The sequence below is a fragment of the Prionailurus bengalensis genome, chromosome A3 (genome assembly GCF_016509475.1).
Source record: "Prionailurus bengalensis isolate Pbe53 chromosome A3, Fcat_Pben_1.1_paternal_pri, whole genome shotgun sequence".
Lineage (NCBI taxonomy): Eukaryota > Metazoa > Chordata > Mammalia > Carnivora > Felidae > Prionailurus > Prionailurus bengalensis.
The window spans coordinates 89,962,683-89,978,404 of NC_057354.1; the positions used below are offsets into that span (position 1 = coordinate 89,962,683).

The 15,722-nt window shown below is 37.8% G+C and overlaps 1 protein-coding gene and 1 pseudogene across 3 annotated transcripts in view; both read left to right on the plus strand.

Moving 5' to 3' along the window:
• Positions 1–15,722, plus strand: part of ALMS1 (ALMS1 centrosome and basal body associated protein) — a 221,667-nt gene that overhangs the window by 26,502 nt on the left and 179,443 nt on the right. The window contains exons 3-7 of one of the 3 annotated variants that reach the window (XM_043603694.1): positions 4,849–5,044; positions 10,531–10,648; positions 12,130–13,904; positions 14,166–14,284; positions 14,390–14,539. In XM_043603694.1, the coding sequence (XP_043459629.1) occupies positions 4,849–5,044; positions 10,531–10,648; positions 12,130–13,904; positions 14,166–14,284; positions 14,390–14,539 (2,358 nt within the window). Of the gene's footprint in view, positions 1–4,848; positions 5,045–10,530; positions 10,649–12,129; positions 14,285–14,389; positions 14,540–15,722 lie in introns of all 3 variants that reach the window. The other 2 variants (XM_043603695.1, XM_043603693.1) reach the window with 2 other exon arrangements.
• On the plus strand, positions 9,136–10,522 carry LOC122497013 (annotated as a pseudogene).

Consider the following 15,722-nt stretch of genomic DNA (forward strand, 5'->3'; position numbering starts at 1 on the left):
AAGTGGGGGGGAGGGGGGCGCAGAGAGAGAGGGAGACATAGGATCTGAAGCAGGCTCCAAGCTCTAAGTGTCAGCACAGAGCCCAGTGTAGGCTTGAACCCACGAACCGCGGGATCATGATCTGAGCCGAAGCTGGATGCTTAACTGAGTTACCCAGGCGCCCTAGAAAAAATTTTTTTTGACACAGTGTTTTTAAATTTTCAAAATAGAACACTTTAAAGTGCATATGGAGTGCATATTTGGCCACAGGTCCCATCACTCCCTAATTCCAGGTGGATTTACTCATTTCTGTTACCTCCCTTGCCCTGTGTACATTTGAGTTTTTGACTTTTGCTTGAAGTGTTGGGATGTTTTGATTCTCATCTAGATCTGGGGGTTTAAATATACCTGTATACTTAAAAATCCCAAATTTGTATCTCTAATCTTCATTTCTCCCTCAAAATTTGTTTATATTCACTCCTTATTTGTTATCCCTACTCATATCTGTCAAAAACATTAGGGATTTGAGGGTCTTTTTATATTGATCAAAAAGGTATAACACAAGCAATCATTGTGTGATAGAAACATAACAACAGAGTATACAGAAGCTTGTGATGACCACTGGATGTTGTAGGTAAGTGTTGAATCACTAAATTGTACACCTCAAACTAATATTACACTGTATGTTAACTAACTGGAATTTAAAAACCAAAAAAAAAAAAAAAAAAAAAAAGAACCCGAAATATGCAGAAAGAAAAGGAATGTAGAAGAGGGATGTTTTAAAATTTTATTTTATGATAGGAAATTATAAGTACGTTTGGGGAGAGGTATGATTAGTATAGAGGGAAAATGGATGAAGAAAAGCAGGAGAATCATTATAGGAAGGCAGTCGTCGAAAAGAATGAAGGGGTCCCTGGGAGGCTCAGTCGGTTCTGTGTCCAACTCTTGATTTTGGGTCATTATCAGGATCTCACAGTTTGTGAGCCTGAGCCCTGCATTGGGTTCTGCGCTGACAGCGTAGAGCCTGCTTGGGATTCTCTCTCTCCCCCTCTCTCTCTGCCCCTCTGGCACTTGCACTTTCTCTCTCTCAAAATAAATAAACTTTAAAAAAGAAAAAAAGAATGGAATAAGATGGGAAGGTTGGTGACAGACTTCTTTTAAGTCACAAAATGAAAATGGGGTTGTAGATCTGGTGATAGGAAGATAAGGAAGTTCCATCTCATGCCTTTCACTTAATTGAAGTCGATGAGGTCATCATTTGAAAATAAGAAGGAGAGTTCAGTTCTGAGGAGAGACTCAGCTGATGTTACCTTTAGAATCTGTCTTTAGCAAGTCAGTTCACCGGGAAAATACAGTAGGATTTCCAGGCAATGCTGAGTGCCCTTGAGGTTGAATGTAATCAATTTAAAGGACAAACCATCTGGGTTTGTGCTTTACTCAGCAGTGTGCTGCTGCTTGGATTCAAATAAGGAGAAGGTTCGACTAGAATTGAGCTTTTGCCAGGCAAATAGGATGGTGGGAGAAAAGGGCAGGAAAGTTAAAGATGTTTGCAAGGCAGCGGTTATGAGGATGATATGAAGATGACTGAACTCTCAGAGTGGTAAAGAGGAAAATACAGCTAAGAAAGGAATTATAAAAAGTGTAAATGTGGTAGGATAGTTGTTTTAATGAGGTTAAAGAATTACTGAAGTGGAGCTAGAGTAGAGTAAGAGATCTGAGGAGGCCAGAGTGTGGGCGGGAGAACAGATACCTCTCTTATAGGAGTGAGGAATAAACTATGGGACCAGGCTCAAACCAGGCTCAAGGAGGCTGAGAGATAAGTTAGGGACTAGAGATTTTGCTGTAGTGAGAGTCACACAATGACTAGAATTCCCCTGCTTTAAAACCCTTCTTTGGCCCACTATGTTCTATAGAATGGAGTATTCTCAAAAGAAAAAATTTAAAGTTAAATGCCTTTTATTTTTAAGTATTAAAAACATGTTTCCAGCAGTGATTTGGTGCTCTAGTTTGGTCGAATTTATTCAGCATGGAAGGGATTGAGATAGTTTGGAATGCTAAAGGTCTGTTACATAATCCCATAAACCACAGATGAGTAGTGTTAATATTTTAGAATCTTATGCCTTAATGTTTTTTTGCTGCATATATTTATATAATTGATAATAGGTAGTGGATAGTTGTGTATCTTTTTTTTTAACATACTAAAAGAGCTTTTGAGGGGCGCCTGGGTGGCGCAGTCGGTTAAGCGTCCGACTTCAGCCAGGTCACGATCTCGCGGTCCGGGAGTTCGAGCCCCGCGTCAGGCTCTGGGCTGATGGCTCAGAGCCTGGAGCCTGTTTCCGATTCTGTGTCTCCCTCTCTCTCTGCCCCTCCCCCGTTCATGCTCTGTCTCTCTCTGTCCCAAAAATAAATAAACGTTGAAAAAAAAAAAATTTTAAAAGAGCTTTTGATTAATGAATTTTAAATAATGGAATTAACTTCAAAGATGAAAGTGTTGTTTGAGAAAATCATTCTAAATTATAATACATCTTCTTTTTGTAGATTCTAGGTCATTTGGGAGTGAAAACATTTATATTCTCTTTAAAAAACATTTGAATTGGTCAAGAAAGAAGAGTCCAGTAACAGACTATTTACAAAATCATGAAAATCAATAGATTATGTATCCAAGTATGTAGATTGCCATGATATAATGTCATTTTCTCATTTTCAAACAAATAAATAAATAAATATCAAATAAGTTTATTATTTGACTAAAGATTTTAGATAAAGGGTGAACAACTATAGGAAGAGGAAACATAATAAAAAGGAAAACAAATAAATTTAGAAAATATAATAAAATTGCTAAATTCAAGATAAAAACAATGGCTACATTTCTGAAAAATCCAGTCAAGAGAAAAAGCCCTGGGGTGCCTGGGTGGCGCAGTCGGTTAAGCGTCCGACTTCAGCCAGGTCACGATCTCGCGGTCCGTGAGTTCGAGCCCCGCATCAGGCTCTGGGCTGATGGCTCAGAGCCTGGAGCCTGTTTCTGATTCTGTGTCTCCCTCTCTCACTGCCCCTCCCCCGTTCATGCTCTGTCTCTCTCTGTCCCAAAAATAAATAAACGTTGAAAAAAAAAAAAAAAAAAAAAAAAAAAGAGAAAAAGCCCTAATGAAATAAGCTTAATACAAATGTATTAAAGCTTATAGAGTTGGACTAATACTACTAAAGAGGTAACTGAGAAAGTTAAAATAATACCAGCTATCAAAAAGGTTTCTGGACCTAATAGGTTTACTGGTGAAATATTTTCTATTTTTAAAGAAAGTTTAATTTCCTTGTATAAAATAAATATAGAACGAAATTATAGAACAAGGTTAGAAAACAAAAGCAAGGCATTCTAAAATCCTGATTAAGACTATATATGAGTGAAAATGTTAAAGACCAGACTAGCAAATATGATTAAAAGTCTGATCTACCACTGCCAAGTAACCAATGTTGCAATAGAAAAAAATTCATTGCAATATGTTATCAGACTTAATTGGAAAAAGAAGATAACTATAATATACTTTGATCAAAGTTGAGCTCATTCCTAATCAGATTAATTAAATATGAAAATAAAAGTGTACTTTCATAGCCTGATAGGAAGAATATCTTTATTAACCAATACCAAATTTAAAAGGAAAATGCCGATAAAATTGTTTGCTATTAGTCTGTAATTCAGCATTGCTACTTAGTATAGTATGGTCTGTGGATTGGTGCCAATCCATGAATTGGTTGTTATTGGTCTGTCAAGAGATAAGTACAAGAATATAAAAGAAGTAGGGAAAACTGTTCCCTCCCATATATATTTTGAGAAGCGTTGCTCTCAATCATGCCTCTATTGTAAGAGTAAACATTTGAAAGAGACACATGTATCATTATTCATGGATGATGTGATAATGTTATATAATGAGAAGAGCCAAGAGTCCTCCAGAAACCAGCATAGCTAATTAAGAATTCAGTAAAGTGGTCACATATAGAGCATCTTGTAGCTTTTTTTCAGTTTTGTGATCAGATGGTAAGATTTCATCATGTAGAACCATATGTATTTATTGTTTTAGTGATGAGAACTGTTAAAGAATAGCAGAAATGCCAGTGATATAACGTGTTAAAAGATGGGTAGTAATGGGAAAAAGGTCTAATGTAGTTAATATTGTGAAAAACATACAGAAAGAACAGTTTTAATTTTTCCAAACATTGTGATGAGAATGTCATCCATCATATAGGAAGCTATATGCTACATGAGTGGATATTTAAAGCTAAATATTATATCTGTTTTTTAATATTTATCTTTGAGAGAGAGAGAGAGAGAGAGAGAGAGAGAGAGAGAGAGAGTGCGTGCATGCAAGCATGAGCCGGGGAGGGGCAGATTGAGGGAGACAGGATCCGAAGCAGCTCTGCACTGACAGCAGCAAGCCCGATGTAGGGCTTGAACTCAAACTGCAAGATCATGACCTGAGCCGAGGTTGGATGCCCAACTGACTGAGCTACCCAGGGGCCCTTCTTTTATTTTTTTTAATGCATGTTTATTTTTGAGAGAGAGAGAGAGAGAGGGAGAGGGAGAGGGAGAGGGAGAGAGAGAGAGAGAGAGAGAGAGAGAGAGAGAGAGAGAGACAGTGCAAGCAGGGGAGGGGCAGAGAGAGAGGGAGACACAGAATCCGAAGCAGGTTCTAGGCTCCGAGCTGTCATCCCAGAGCCTGACGTGGGGCTCGAACTCATGAACTGCGAGATCATGACCTGAGCTGAAGTCGGACACTTAACCAACTGAGCCACCCAGGTGCCCCAAATCTAAATATTAACGTATATGGTAACTCAGTTAATTACTTAGCATATTTTCCTTTAAAATTATTGTTTTAGAGAACAGAATCTTGGCATTGTCTTCCTCAAGAGATGGATTCTTCCCACACTTTGGATACAACCCATACCAGTTTTAATATGAGAGAGGAAAGGACCAAAGTGACAGGCTTCCCCTCTCTGGAGGAAGGTATATTGACCCAACCGGAAAATCAAGTAAAGGAACCCAAGAGAGATCTCTTATGTTCACCGCTGCTAGGTAATGCCTCTTTATTTTTAACTAGTAGTAATACCTCAAATTTGTAAAAATACTTTTGGGGGGGGGGCGCGGCTACAGGTCCTGTATCTAAATCCTTTCTTGAGTTGAGGAGCTTTATAGAGCCATCCTCAAGGGTATTAGCTTATTTCTGGTTTTCTACACTGGCCAGCTGGACTAGTTATGTTAAATGCGCACTCTCCCCTCATTTTGTTATGTTCTATTCCTCACAGAAGGCAGAAAGGTGATCATTTCCTCTCTAGTGGGTATACCTCCTCAGCCCAGAATTTGTGGATTTTTCCTTGGGGTAAACTGTATATTATCCTTTGACAACTTCTGTCAACAATGGAGACTCCATGATCCTTAAAAAAGCAAATGTTTATGTTTACCTCATTAGATACCTAGGAGTACTTAAGGCATATGTTATTCTCAGTTTTCAGACCCCCAAATTAAGATTAAAAGGTTAAATGACTTGTTTGAGGTAGATCTTATTGGTTTCTTCCATTTAATGTAGAACTGACTTATTAGCTCTTTACAGAGGTAAATTTTTTTTTAAGTCTATTTATTTATTTTGAGAGAGTATGTGGGGAAGGAGCAGATAAAGAGGGAGAGAGAGAATCCCATGCAGGCTCTGTGCTGTCAGTGTGAAACCTGACGTGAAGCTTGATCCCACAACCCTGGGATCATGACTTGAGCCAAAACCAAGAGTTGGATGCTTAACTGATTGAGCCACCTAGGTGCCCTTTACAAAAGGTAAACTTTAAATACTTTTCAAATCATAAAGGTAGGAGGTAGAATTGTATTATTACTACTTTGGGTGAGAAGAATGTTTAACGAGTATGGTAATTTAAATTTTTTCATGCCTAAATGATATTCAGACAAACATTATTTTCTTCTTTCTGCTTTATTCAGGTTTTTTTTCAAAATTTGAGAAAAATGCATCAATCACATATTTTAAAATTAGCCTTTGACAGGGGAATGAGATTTAACCACGATGTTGTCTTGTCAGAGTTTTGTAGAGGAGCACAAATAGGAGTTAATTCAGCAAGTTCTTTTCAAACATAAGCCAAGGCTATCCAAATCAAAATATTGGCGCCAGTGTATTTTATGATGTGGATCATCAAAGTCAGTTTTAGTTTCACATTTTAAGAAAGATGTTGACAGCATTAGAATTCCTTTGTGAGAAGAGATGAGTATGACTGTAAATGAAAGAAGACTTTGCTATGATCAGGTGTTTGAAGCACTGTCAAGCTAAAGAGGAAGGAACTTACCGTTCATTCATTCATTCGTTGAACAAATATCTAAGTGCCTATGGTGTGTTTGATGCTAGGGGTATATAGATGAAAGCTACTTCTACTTATGGGAAGACAGTTTAGTAAATAGAAAAATAAGAATACCATGGGATGAGTATTAGAATGGTTTAGAGCAGGGGTCTGATTTTGTACCTTCCGTGAGCTAAGAATAGTTTTTGTATTTTTATTTTATTTATTTTTTAATTTTATTTTTTATTTTTAAAAATTTATGTCCAAATTAGTTCGCATATAGTGAAACAATGATTTCAGGAGTAGATTCCTTAATGCCCCTTACCCATTTAATAGTATTTGTGTTTTTAAAAGTTTGTAAAAACAAACAAAAAGAAGTATGTGTGATGGAGACCACATGTGACCAAGAAAGTCTAAAATATTTATTAGTTGGCCTTTTATTAAAAACGTTTGCTAATTCCTAGTCAAGAGGTTAAAATGAGAATACATAACTTATAGGGAAGCTGTTTTCAATTTGATATAAGAAAGAACTTTTTAATAGTGCCATTTAATAATGGAAAGACTATATAACAATAAAGTGAGCTTTATGTCACTGTAAAATGTCAAGCAGAATTCTCCAATAGAATTTCAGCATTGGGTAGGAGACTTTATGATGTGGCTTCTAAAATGTTTTGTAGGTAGAGTTTTGTAACTCCAGCTTGTGATTTATTGTAGAAAGTAGAACATCTTTAATTGTAGCAGATCTGTGGATCTGATAGCTAGAGGAAATTTCATCATTGCTGTTTCGTTACAATGGTCATGAATACAGTCATTGACGGGTGTATTGGTCTCACCAGTGGCAAATGTCATGATGACTGGTGCCAGAACAGTTAGATGTCTTAAAAAAGTGATCCGGGATGCCTGGGTGGCTCAGTCGGTTAAGCAACTGACTTCGGCTCAGGTCATGATCTCACGGTTTGTGGGTTTGAGCCTCACTTCGGGCTCTGTGCTGACAGCTCAGAGCCTGGAGCCTGCTTTGGATTCTGTGTCTCCCTCTCTCTCTGCCCCTCCCCCACTTGTGCTCTGTCTCTCTCTGTCTCTCTCTCAAAAATAAATAAAATGTAAAAGAAAAAAAAAAAAAAAGAGTGATCCAAGCCATCAGTAGTTGTCTAAATGTGAGGAAATGTGGGGTCTTTGTTAAAAACCTTCAGGATTCTTAGAGGGGTGAAGGACTTCTGTTACAAAGGTTTAAGAACGAGCCTCTAAACCAGGGTGAGAGAGGAATTATACCAAGTAGTTCTTGGTAGTAAAGGTTATTGTTATCATTCTGCTTCTCAGTTAAAAAAACTATTTATTTTGAGAGAGAGGCCGGGAAAGAATCTATGCTGTTAGCGCAGAGCCTGATGAACCCATTAACTGTGAGATCATGACCTGAGCTGAAATCAAGAGTCGGGTGCTTAACTGGCAAAGCCACCCAGGTGCCTCTGCTTCTTATTTTTAATAAATTCATTCGGTAAATAAATAATTCTATTTTGAGTGCCTACTAAGTATAGCAAATACTTTGCTAGGCACTGAGGATATAGCTGTGAATAAAGTGGATGTGGAGTTGACAACGTAGGTGGGAAGCAGGCAGGCCAAAGATGAAAACAAGAGTATGACAGTTATGATAGGGAAGGTGTACAATGTGGTATTATAGGTATTCTGAAGTCAAGAAAGTATACTGTAGCAACAGTATTATATTCATGGTGAAAGAACAGTTGAGTTTTAGCAAAATATCATGTATCCAGTTAAATTAATATTAGATACAGTGCATTAGATAAATGTTGGTTTTATAGTTTTATTTCTACTAAAACTTTATTCTTGTTTTATAGTTATATAAATGCTATAAAAAATAAGGAGTTTATACCTATTTTGTACATATTTAAGCACATTTAATAACAATTGTTTAAGTTGACCTTCAGAAATCCACAAGAATTATTTTTCCTTTTTTTTTTTTTTTAACGTTTATTTATTTTTGAGACAGAGAGAGACAGAGCATGAACGGGGGAGGGGCAGAGAGAGAGGGAGACGCAGAATCGGAAACAGGCTCCAGGCTCTGAGCGGTCAGCCCAGAGCCCGACGTGGGGCTCTAACTCACGGACCGCGAGATCATGACCTGAGCCGAAGTCGGACGCTTAACCGACTGAGCCACCCAGGCGCCCCTATTTTTCCTTTTTTTTAAAAAAATTGTTTTTAAGTTGGAGAGAGAGAGGGAGAGAGAGATAGCAAGCAGGGGAGGTGCAGAGAGAGAGAGGGAGAGAGAAAAAGAATCCAAAGCAGGCTCCGCTCTGTCAGCACAGAGCCTGACGCGGGCTTGAACTCATGAACTGGGAGATCATGACCTGAGCGGAAACCAAGAGCCGGACGCTTAACTGACTGAGCCACCCAGGTACCCCAAGAATTATTTTTCTTTTGAATCAGCAGTTCTCAAACTTTTTGGTCATAAGACTCCTTCACATACTTTAAAATTATTGAGGACTTCAAAGAGCTTTTGTTTATGTAGGTTATTGGTATTTTCCCATATTAGAAATTAAAACTGAGAAATTTCTGAAATATTTATTAACTCATTATAAAACAACAGCTCCATTGCCGCATATGTGTTAAATTACATAATTTTTTAGAAAAATAACTTTTCTGGGGTGCCTGCGTGGCTCAGTCGGTTAAGCGTCCGACTTCGGCTCAGGTCATGATCTCATGGTCCGTGAGTTCAAGCCCTGCGTCGGGCTCTGTGCTGACAGCTCAGAGCCTGGAGCCTGCTTCCGATTCTGTGTCTCCCTCTCTCTCTGCCCCTCCCCCGTTCATGCTCTGTCTCTCTCTGTCTCAAAAACAAGTAAACATTAAAAAAAAAAAAAAAGAAAAAAAAAAGAAAAATAACTTTTCTAAAACAAAAATATTTAGAAGAGTAACATTGTTTTACTTAAAACCCCTGTAATATTTGACCTCATGGAAGACAGGTAGATTCTGATACCTGCTTCTGCATTCAATATATTGCTATATCATAGATAATGTAGCTTCTGGAAAATTCTACAGTACCCTTGTGAGAGAATGAGAGTGAATAAGGCAAATGACATCTAAATATTATATTGAATATAATTTTGACTCTAGGCACCTCCTAAGAATATTTTTGGGATGCCCAGGAACCTGTGGACTACACTTTGTTATAAGATGGAAAGAAACACTTGTAATGGATAAGGGTACTTGCTAAGAAATTAGAGTGTTTAGGGCTAGTTTGGGCTAGAGCATCCAGTGAGGGAGGAGGGAGCCACAAGTTCTTTGCTAAGTGGGAAGACCAAAGAGTAGGTTGTAGGAAAAACAAATAGAGGTCATGTTTTGGAGACCTGTATTACAGGTATTTCATCAGTTTGTAAGATGTGAGTCTGAAATAGCTAGCAGCTTGGTTCTTGAAAGATCTCTGAAGCGTGTGCAACTCCTTGGGCGAGTGGGTCAGGACCCCATCATGAGACAGGTGGAAGGGAAAAACTCGGTCACGGTATTTTCTCTAGCAATGAATGAGATGTGGCGGTCAGGGGAGAGTGAAGTATACCAAATGGGTGATGTCAGTCAAAAGATGACATGGCACAGAATATCAGTATTCTGACCAGGCCTCAGAGATGTGGCGTATCGGTATGTGAAAAAGGGGTCCTGCATCTATGTAGAAGGGAAAGTTGACTATGGTGAACACACAGATAAAAACAATGTGAGGCGACAAGCGACAACAATCATAGCTGATAATATATTTCTGAGCGACCAGACCAAAGAAAAGGCATAGAGTGGACGATTCTTCTTTGGCCATTGTTTGGTACAGTCTCATTTCCAAATCAAGTGTAGTCTTACAGTTCCTAAGGATAAGAATTAAAATATTCTTTATAGATATAAAAAAAAGAAATTAGAGTGTTTAGGTTCAGTTCTCACTCTGACACTTAAGTTATTTGTGGACAAATTAATATTTCTTAAATTTTGTAATCATGTTTCCTCATCTGCAAGATGGGTATAATAATACCTATCCTTCAAGGTTTTCTTTTAAATGTACTTTAAGTGCTGGGACCTTTTCAGGCTATGAATAAATGGTAGTTGCTGCTGCTGCTATGTTACCATTCTGATGCTTATAGAAACTTCCAGATGGTGGCATATTTAGGTTCTTTATTACATGGGTAAGCTAAGAAATTAACTTTCAGCATTCACAACATTTTTATACTTCAAACTTTGCAGTCATACAAGACAACTTTGCTTCTCCTGATTTGCCTTTGCTGACATGTTTGACACAAGATCAAGAGCTTGGGTCTGATTCCTTATTTCAACAAAGTGAACTAGATTTTGCACCTCTGAGGTAGGATGGTTTATTTTTTTATTTGCATGTAACCTTTTTACTCTTTCTTTTCTTATTTTAAGTTGTTGCTAATATAAATGACTTCAGGCTAAGGTGAGACTTTGGAGTGGGGTTAGATATTCCGAGCACACACTCTGAAGGTAACAAGGCCCTAGGTTAAGACATGATGCATGTTAATTTGGTGTAGTAACATATGTGTAAAAATGAGCCAGGCAACTGCAGCTTATTTAAAAATAATTTTTAATGTATTCTAGTATTTCAGGCATAGTTTATTTTTAAATTTTTATTATTGAAGTATAGTTGACATATAATGTTATATTAGCTTCAGGTGCACAACATAGTGATTTGACAGTTCTATTCATTATGCAGTGCTCACCATGATAAGTGTTGTACATCTGAAACTAATGTAACACTGTGTCAACTATAGTCAAACAAAAAAGTTAAAAAAAAAACTATAGATGTTTACAGAGTAAAAACCTTTGCCCTTCAGCTATGTAGTATCTTTTTTATTTAAAAAAAAAAATTTTTTTTTTCCAACGTTTTATTTATTTTTGGGACAGAGAGAGACCGAGCATGAACGGGGGAGGGGCAGAGAGAGAGGGAGACACAGAATCGGAAACAGGCTCCAGGCTCTGAGCCATCAGCCCAGAGACTGACGCGGGGCTCGAACTCCCGGACCGTGAGATCGTGACCTGGCTGAAGTCGGATGCTTAACCGACTGCACCACCCAGGTGCCCCACAGCTATGTAGTATCTTAAAATTACTTCTGTGAAAAGCATTCTGTTTATAATAGTCATCCAGTAATTAGGTTACTGTTGTGTTTTAGGAGTAGATCACATCTTAAGGGATTTTTAAGAACACAGTACATGAGTAGTAAAAGGATCAGTGAAAGTTAAATGAATGTTAAATTAAGGTAGGTGATAATAAACATTTAAAAAGTTATTTTTAATCTTTATTTTTGAGAGAGAGAGACAGAGTGCGAGCGGGAGAGGGGCAGAGAGAGAGGGAGACACAGAAACTGAAGCAGCCTCCAGGCTCTGAGCTGTCAGCACAGAGCCTGCTGCAGGGCTCGAACTCACGAACCGTGAGATCAGGACCTGAGCTGAAGTTGGTCGCTCAACCGACTGAGCCACCTAGGTGCCCCAATAAATTAAACGTTTTAAATAGTAAAGTTTGAATTTTTTATTTAATCTTTTTTTGGCAGCATGAAAATATTCCTAGTTTTTGGTAATAATTGTTTTAGGAGAAGGCTGAGAAAATATCAGGGTCATAAGAATGGGAGTTCATCTTCTGTTTATAAGAAGTTTGCCTTGTTCAGTCATTAGCCACTTTAAGGGAATTTAAAATTAGAACTTTGTTTTTCAACACACTTTTCAAATAATCTTGATTTCAGTGTCATACCAGTTTTGTACTTTTCATGTTAGTATTTAAAAAAATGTTTTTAATGTGTTATTTATTTATTTTTAACTGTATATTTTCAGGGGAATTCCTGGTAAGTCTGAAGATACTGAATGGTTTTCTCGACCGTCGGAAGTTAGCGAAGCTGTATTCCAGGCAGCCTCAGAAGTAGCTTCAGACTTAGTTAACAGTTGCATTAGTGTATCTCAGCACTCACTTCTAGGTAGTGCAGCTGTTGGGTCTCAGCGCTCCTTTTTACGTCCTGAACAAGGGACTAAAGAAGAGACTGTTTCGTCTGATACAGATGATGAACTGCAAACCTCCGAAGACTTCGATAGTTGTGATGCTCTGTGTTCATATGTGGCATGGAAGACACAAGAAGTTCAGGAGCCAGAAGCCAGTTTAGCAGATGAAGGTCAAGTTTCAGTTTCAGCTTCATCTGATACAAGCGATGAATACATGACTTCTAAAGAAAGTGACAGTTTTGATGATTCTTATTCATATGTGCAGTATTGGAAACAGAAAGCTTTACAGCAGTCAGGAAAATATTTAACCAGTAAGGATCATGATTCTTATTCAGATTCATCTGACACAATTGATAAAAATAAAATTCCTGAGGGAAGTGACAATTTTAGTGCCCCCTTTTCATGTATGCCATGGAACAAACAGGAAACTTCACACCATCCAGAAACATATGTGATCAGTAAGGACCGTGTTTCTTTTCCACATGAAGTTCCTCCTCGTTTTAATAACAAAATGTCACATTCTGTTTTGTGTTGTCTGTTGGAAAGAAGAGGAGAGGGCATTCCCTTGACAGCTAGTAGTCATTTTTTTGACAGTGTTTATTTAAAGGCTCCAGCTGAGAATGAGGTGAAAGACATGATAGATTCTTTGGAGGGGTGTGAAAGAAATGAAGAAGGTCAGGGGAAAGAATTATCTCAAGGTTTTGAACTAAAGGAGAGTAGAAGAACCTTAGTATTTTCAGAGGTGCATCCCAGATCTTCAGAAATACAGTCTATTGAGAGTGTTGTAGTTCCTGATAATTCTATACAAGTTTCAGAAATACATATACACTGTAGGGGACCAGGTACCTCTAAGATGGAGGTGTCTGGTGGTCCTCTTCAGACTCTTAAATCCAACTTGGATGAGACATCAGAACAACTTTATTTTCAAGGGGAAAGAGACCAAAAGGCAACTTCTGCTTTTAGTGGAAAAAGTGTTGATGCTTCTGAAAATGTAGCCTTTGAGGCAGTTATTGCCTCTATTGAGCCTTCCAAGAAAGAGAGTACAGTAAATGAAATCCAAACTGACATCAATAAGTCTTTAATAAATAATAGCCAAGAAAGTGAATCAAAAAATCCATATCTTTCCCTATTAAATTATAATGATGAAAGCTCTTTCTTTGATAAGCTTAGTCATCCATGTTATGAGTCCACTCCTAGGGTGTTTGAATTAGCAGCTTCAAAACCATTGTTGCTTAAAAAAGATAATGGTGATAGTTCCTTCTATTGGCATCCTAATTTAAAGTCAGTCCCCAGTGCTCCTCAGGAAATGTTTATTAAGCCACTTTCTCTTATTCCAGAGTGGAAGTCATCTGCTTCTTTGTGTGAAAAATCTCACAGCCAGGCTGTTGGTCTTGGCAAAGCACAGTCAGCTTTATTTCAGTGTGATATAGGCAATGAACCATTTCTTCCCATTGGGAAGATAGAGTCTGTTCCTGTTCTTGACCTTACAGAGAAGGTAGGATCTTCAAACATTTTTTATCCGTTGAAAGTATGGACTTCAGATTCGTTGGTTTTACAAGATTTAAAGCAGCAAACCTTGGAAGAAGTTGCAGATTCCTCAAACTATATTTTGGGTAAGAATATAAACTCTAGTAACATCACTGAAAGTCCATCTGCAGGATGGACTGTAGGAAGCAGCTTTTCAGCAAACTTGGTGACATGTGATGCAAAGTCACAAGGTACTTTACCAGTGACCAGTAACGCATCATTAGTTGCAGTTGGCCAAGAGACGTTGCTGAAAGCTGATGTAGGCCAAGATAAAATTCCTCGGCCTATGGGAGCCAAGTCCAGTTTCACTATACATACAATTATGCAAAATGACTCCTGTTTTCTAGAGGGGCTTCAGGTGAAGGCTGAATCTGACATCTGTACTCTGGATGATGATACTGAATCCTGTAGCCTAGATGAAAATGCTGTTGTACGCAGTACAAGAGTTGCTGATCTACAAAGAGAGGTAAGACACAATAAAATGATGGTTGGGGGAAATGTAGTCTTTTCTAGTATCATTTCAGGAAATGGTATTGTTACTTGTTTTTATTTTACTTCCTCTGTTGCCCAGGTATGTGACCAAGGTGACCTGACTGGAGAGTACATTGAGCTAGCAGGTTTAAAAAATGTGCTTGATGATCTAGAGGTTTGTGACAGCTTTCTGCACTGGCAGTCTGCCTTACAACTGTCATCTAAGCAAGAGAGTGATTTTCAGGAGCTTGTAAGTTTTTCTGTTTGACTTTTCTTGTGGGGTAGGGAAGGAATATTTTAGTTGAAAAATGGGGATAAAAGTAAAGGGCCCATTTATATCTTCTGATACCAACATGTGGCTTACAGTCTGGTCTTCATCTGACATACAAGAATATGCTCCGTTAATTTGTTACAGGTTGGCATAAAAGAACTACTTGTGATCTGTAGACCATATTAGTGAGTTCTGTGGTGTCTTAGGAAAGGCCATCCTTTGGAGCTCCCAGGCCTTTCATCTTGAGACATGGTGGTTCATACCAGCAAGAACCTTTGGGACAGTGTTAAGATTAGACTCACTCATAGAAATAGTCGATTGTACATTTTTTTCATTCTTGCCTTCAATGTACAAGCCTTGGAATAGACCCTGGAAGATTTAAACATTTCTGTTTAGAACCTCCTGAAAGATTTGACTTAGGAGGTGTTTTGAAAATTTTAAGAACCAGTGTTTCCTCAGGAAGGATACTGAGGTGCTTAATGTCCACACTAGCTAGTGTCCCCAAAGGGAACTAATGAGTTCCTTTCCAAATGAGTGACATACCTGTGCATACACACATTCCTTCCCTCTCTCTATATATATCATTATTATCGTTACGTGTGTTTATTAGAAAATAACTTTGAGGTGTTAAGAAAATTCTGTGTCAAGCTTTCTTTTATACAGGGCTTCATTTCCTGGATCCTTGGATCCCTTGACTTTAATGTTCCATTGGTCCCATTGCCCATCCTCTTTTGTCTGATACTGTCAGCTTCCTTATAATCTATCCTTATATCTTGTTAGTCATTAAATATAGTTATACAAGAGATGTTGTATACTTAATGTTACTCTCCTTTTCCTATTTTTCCACGTATAAAATTAGTATGTCATTAGAAAGTTGCTAGTTTGGGGTGCAATCATTTTTAGACATTTAGGTTCAGGCATTTGATTAGAGAGAAATGAAGAAAGTTATTGAGATAAACTTTTCCTTTTATTTATAATTATTGAATTTATTTAAAATTGAAATATAGAGAACCATGAGGCTAATTTTATTTTCTTTAACATTCTAAAGTAGGCATTGTTTAATTTTCAGTCTAACAATAGTGGGATTGAAAATGATAGCTAACACTGTGTGCTCAAATACTATGCTAAGAGATTTACCTATACCGCAATTTACTTAGTCCTT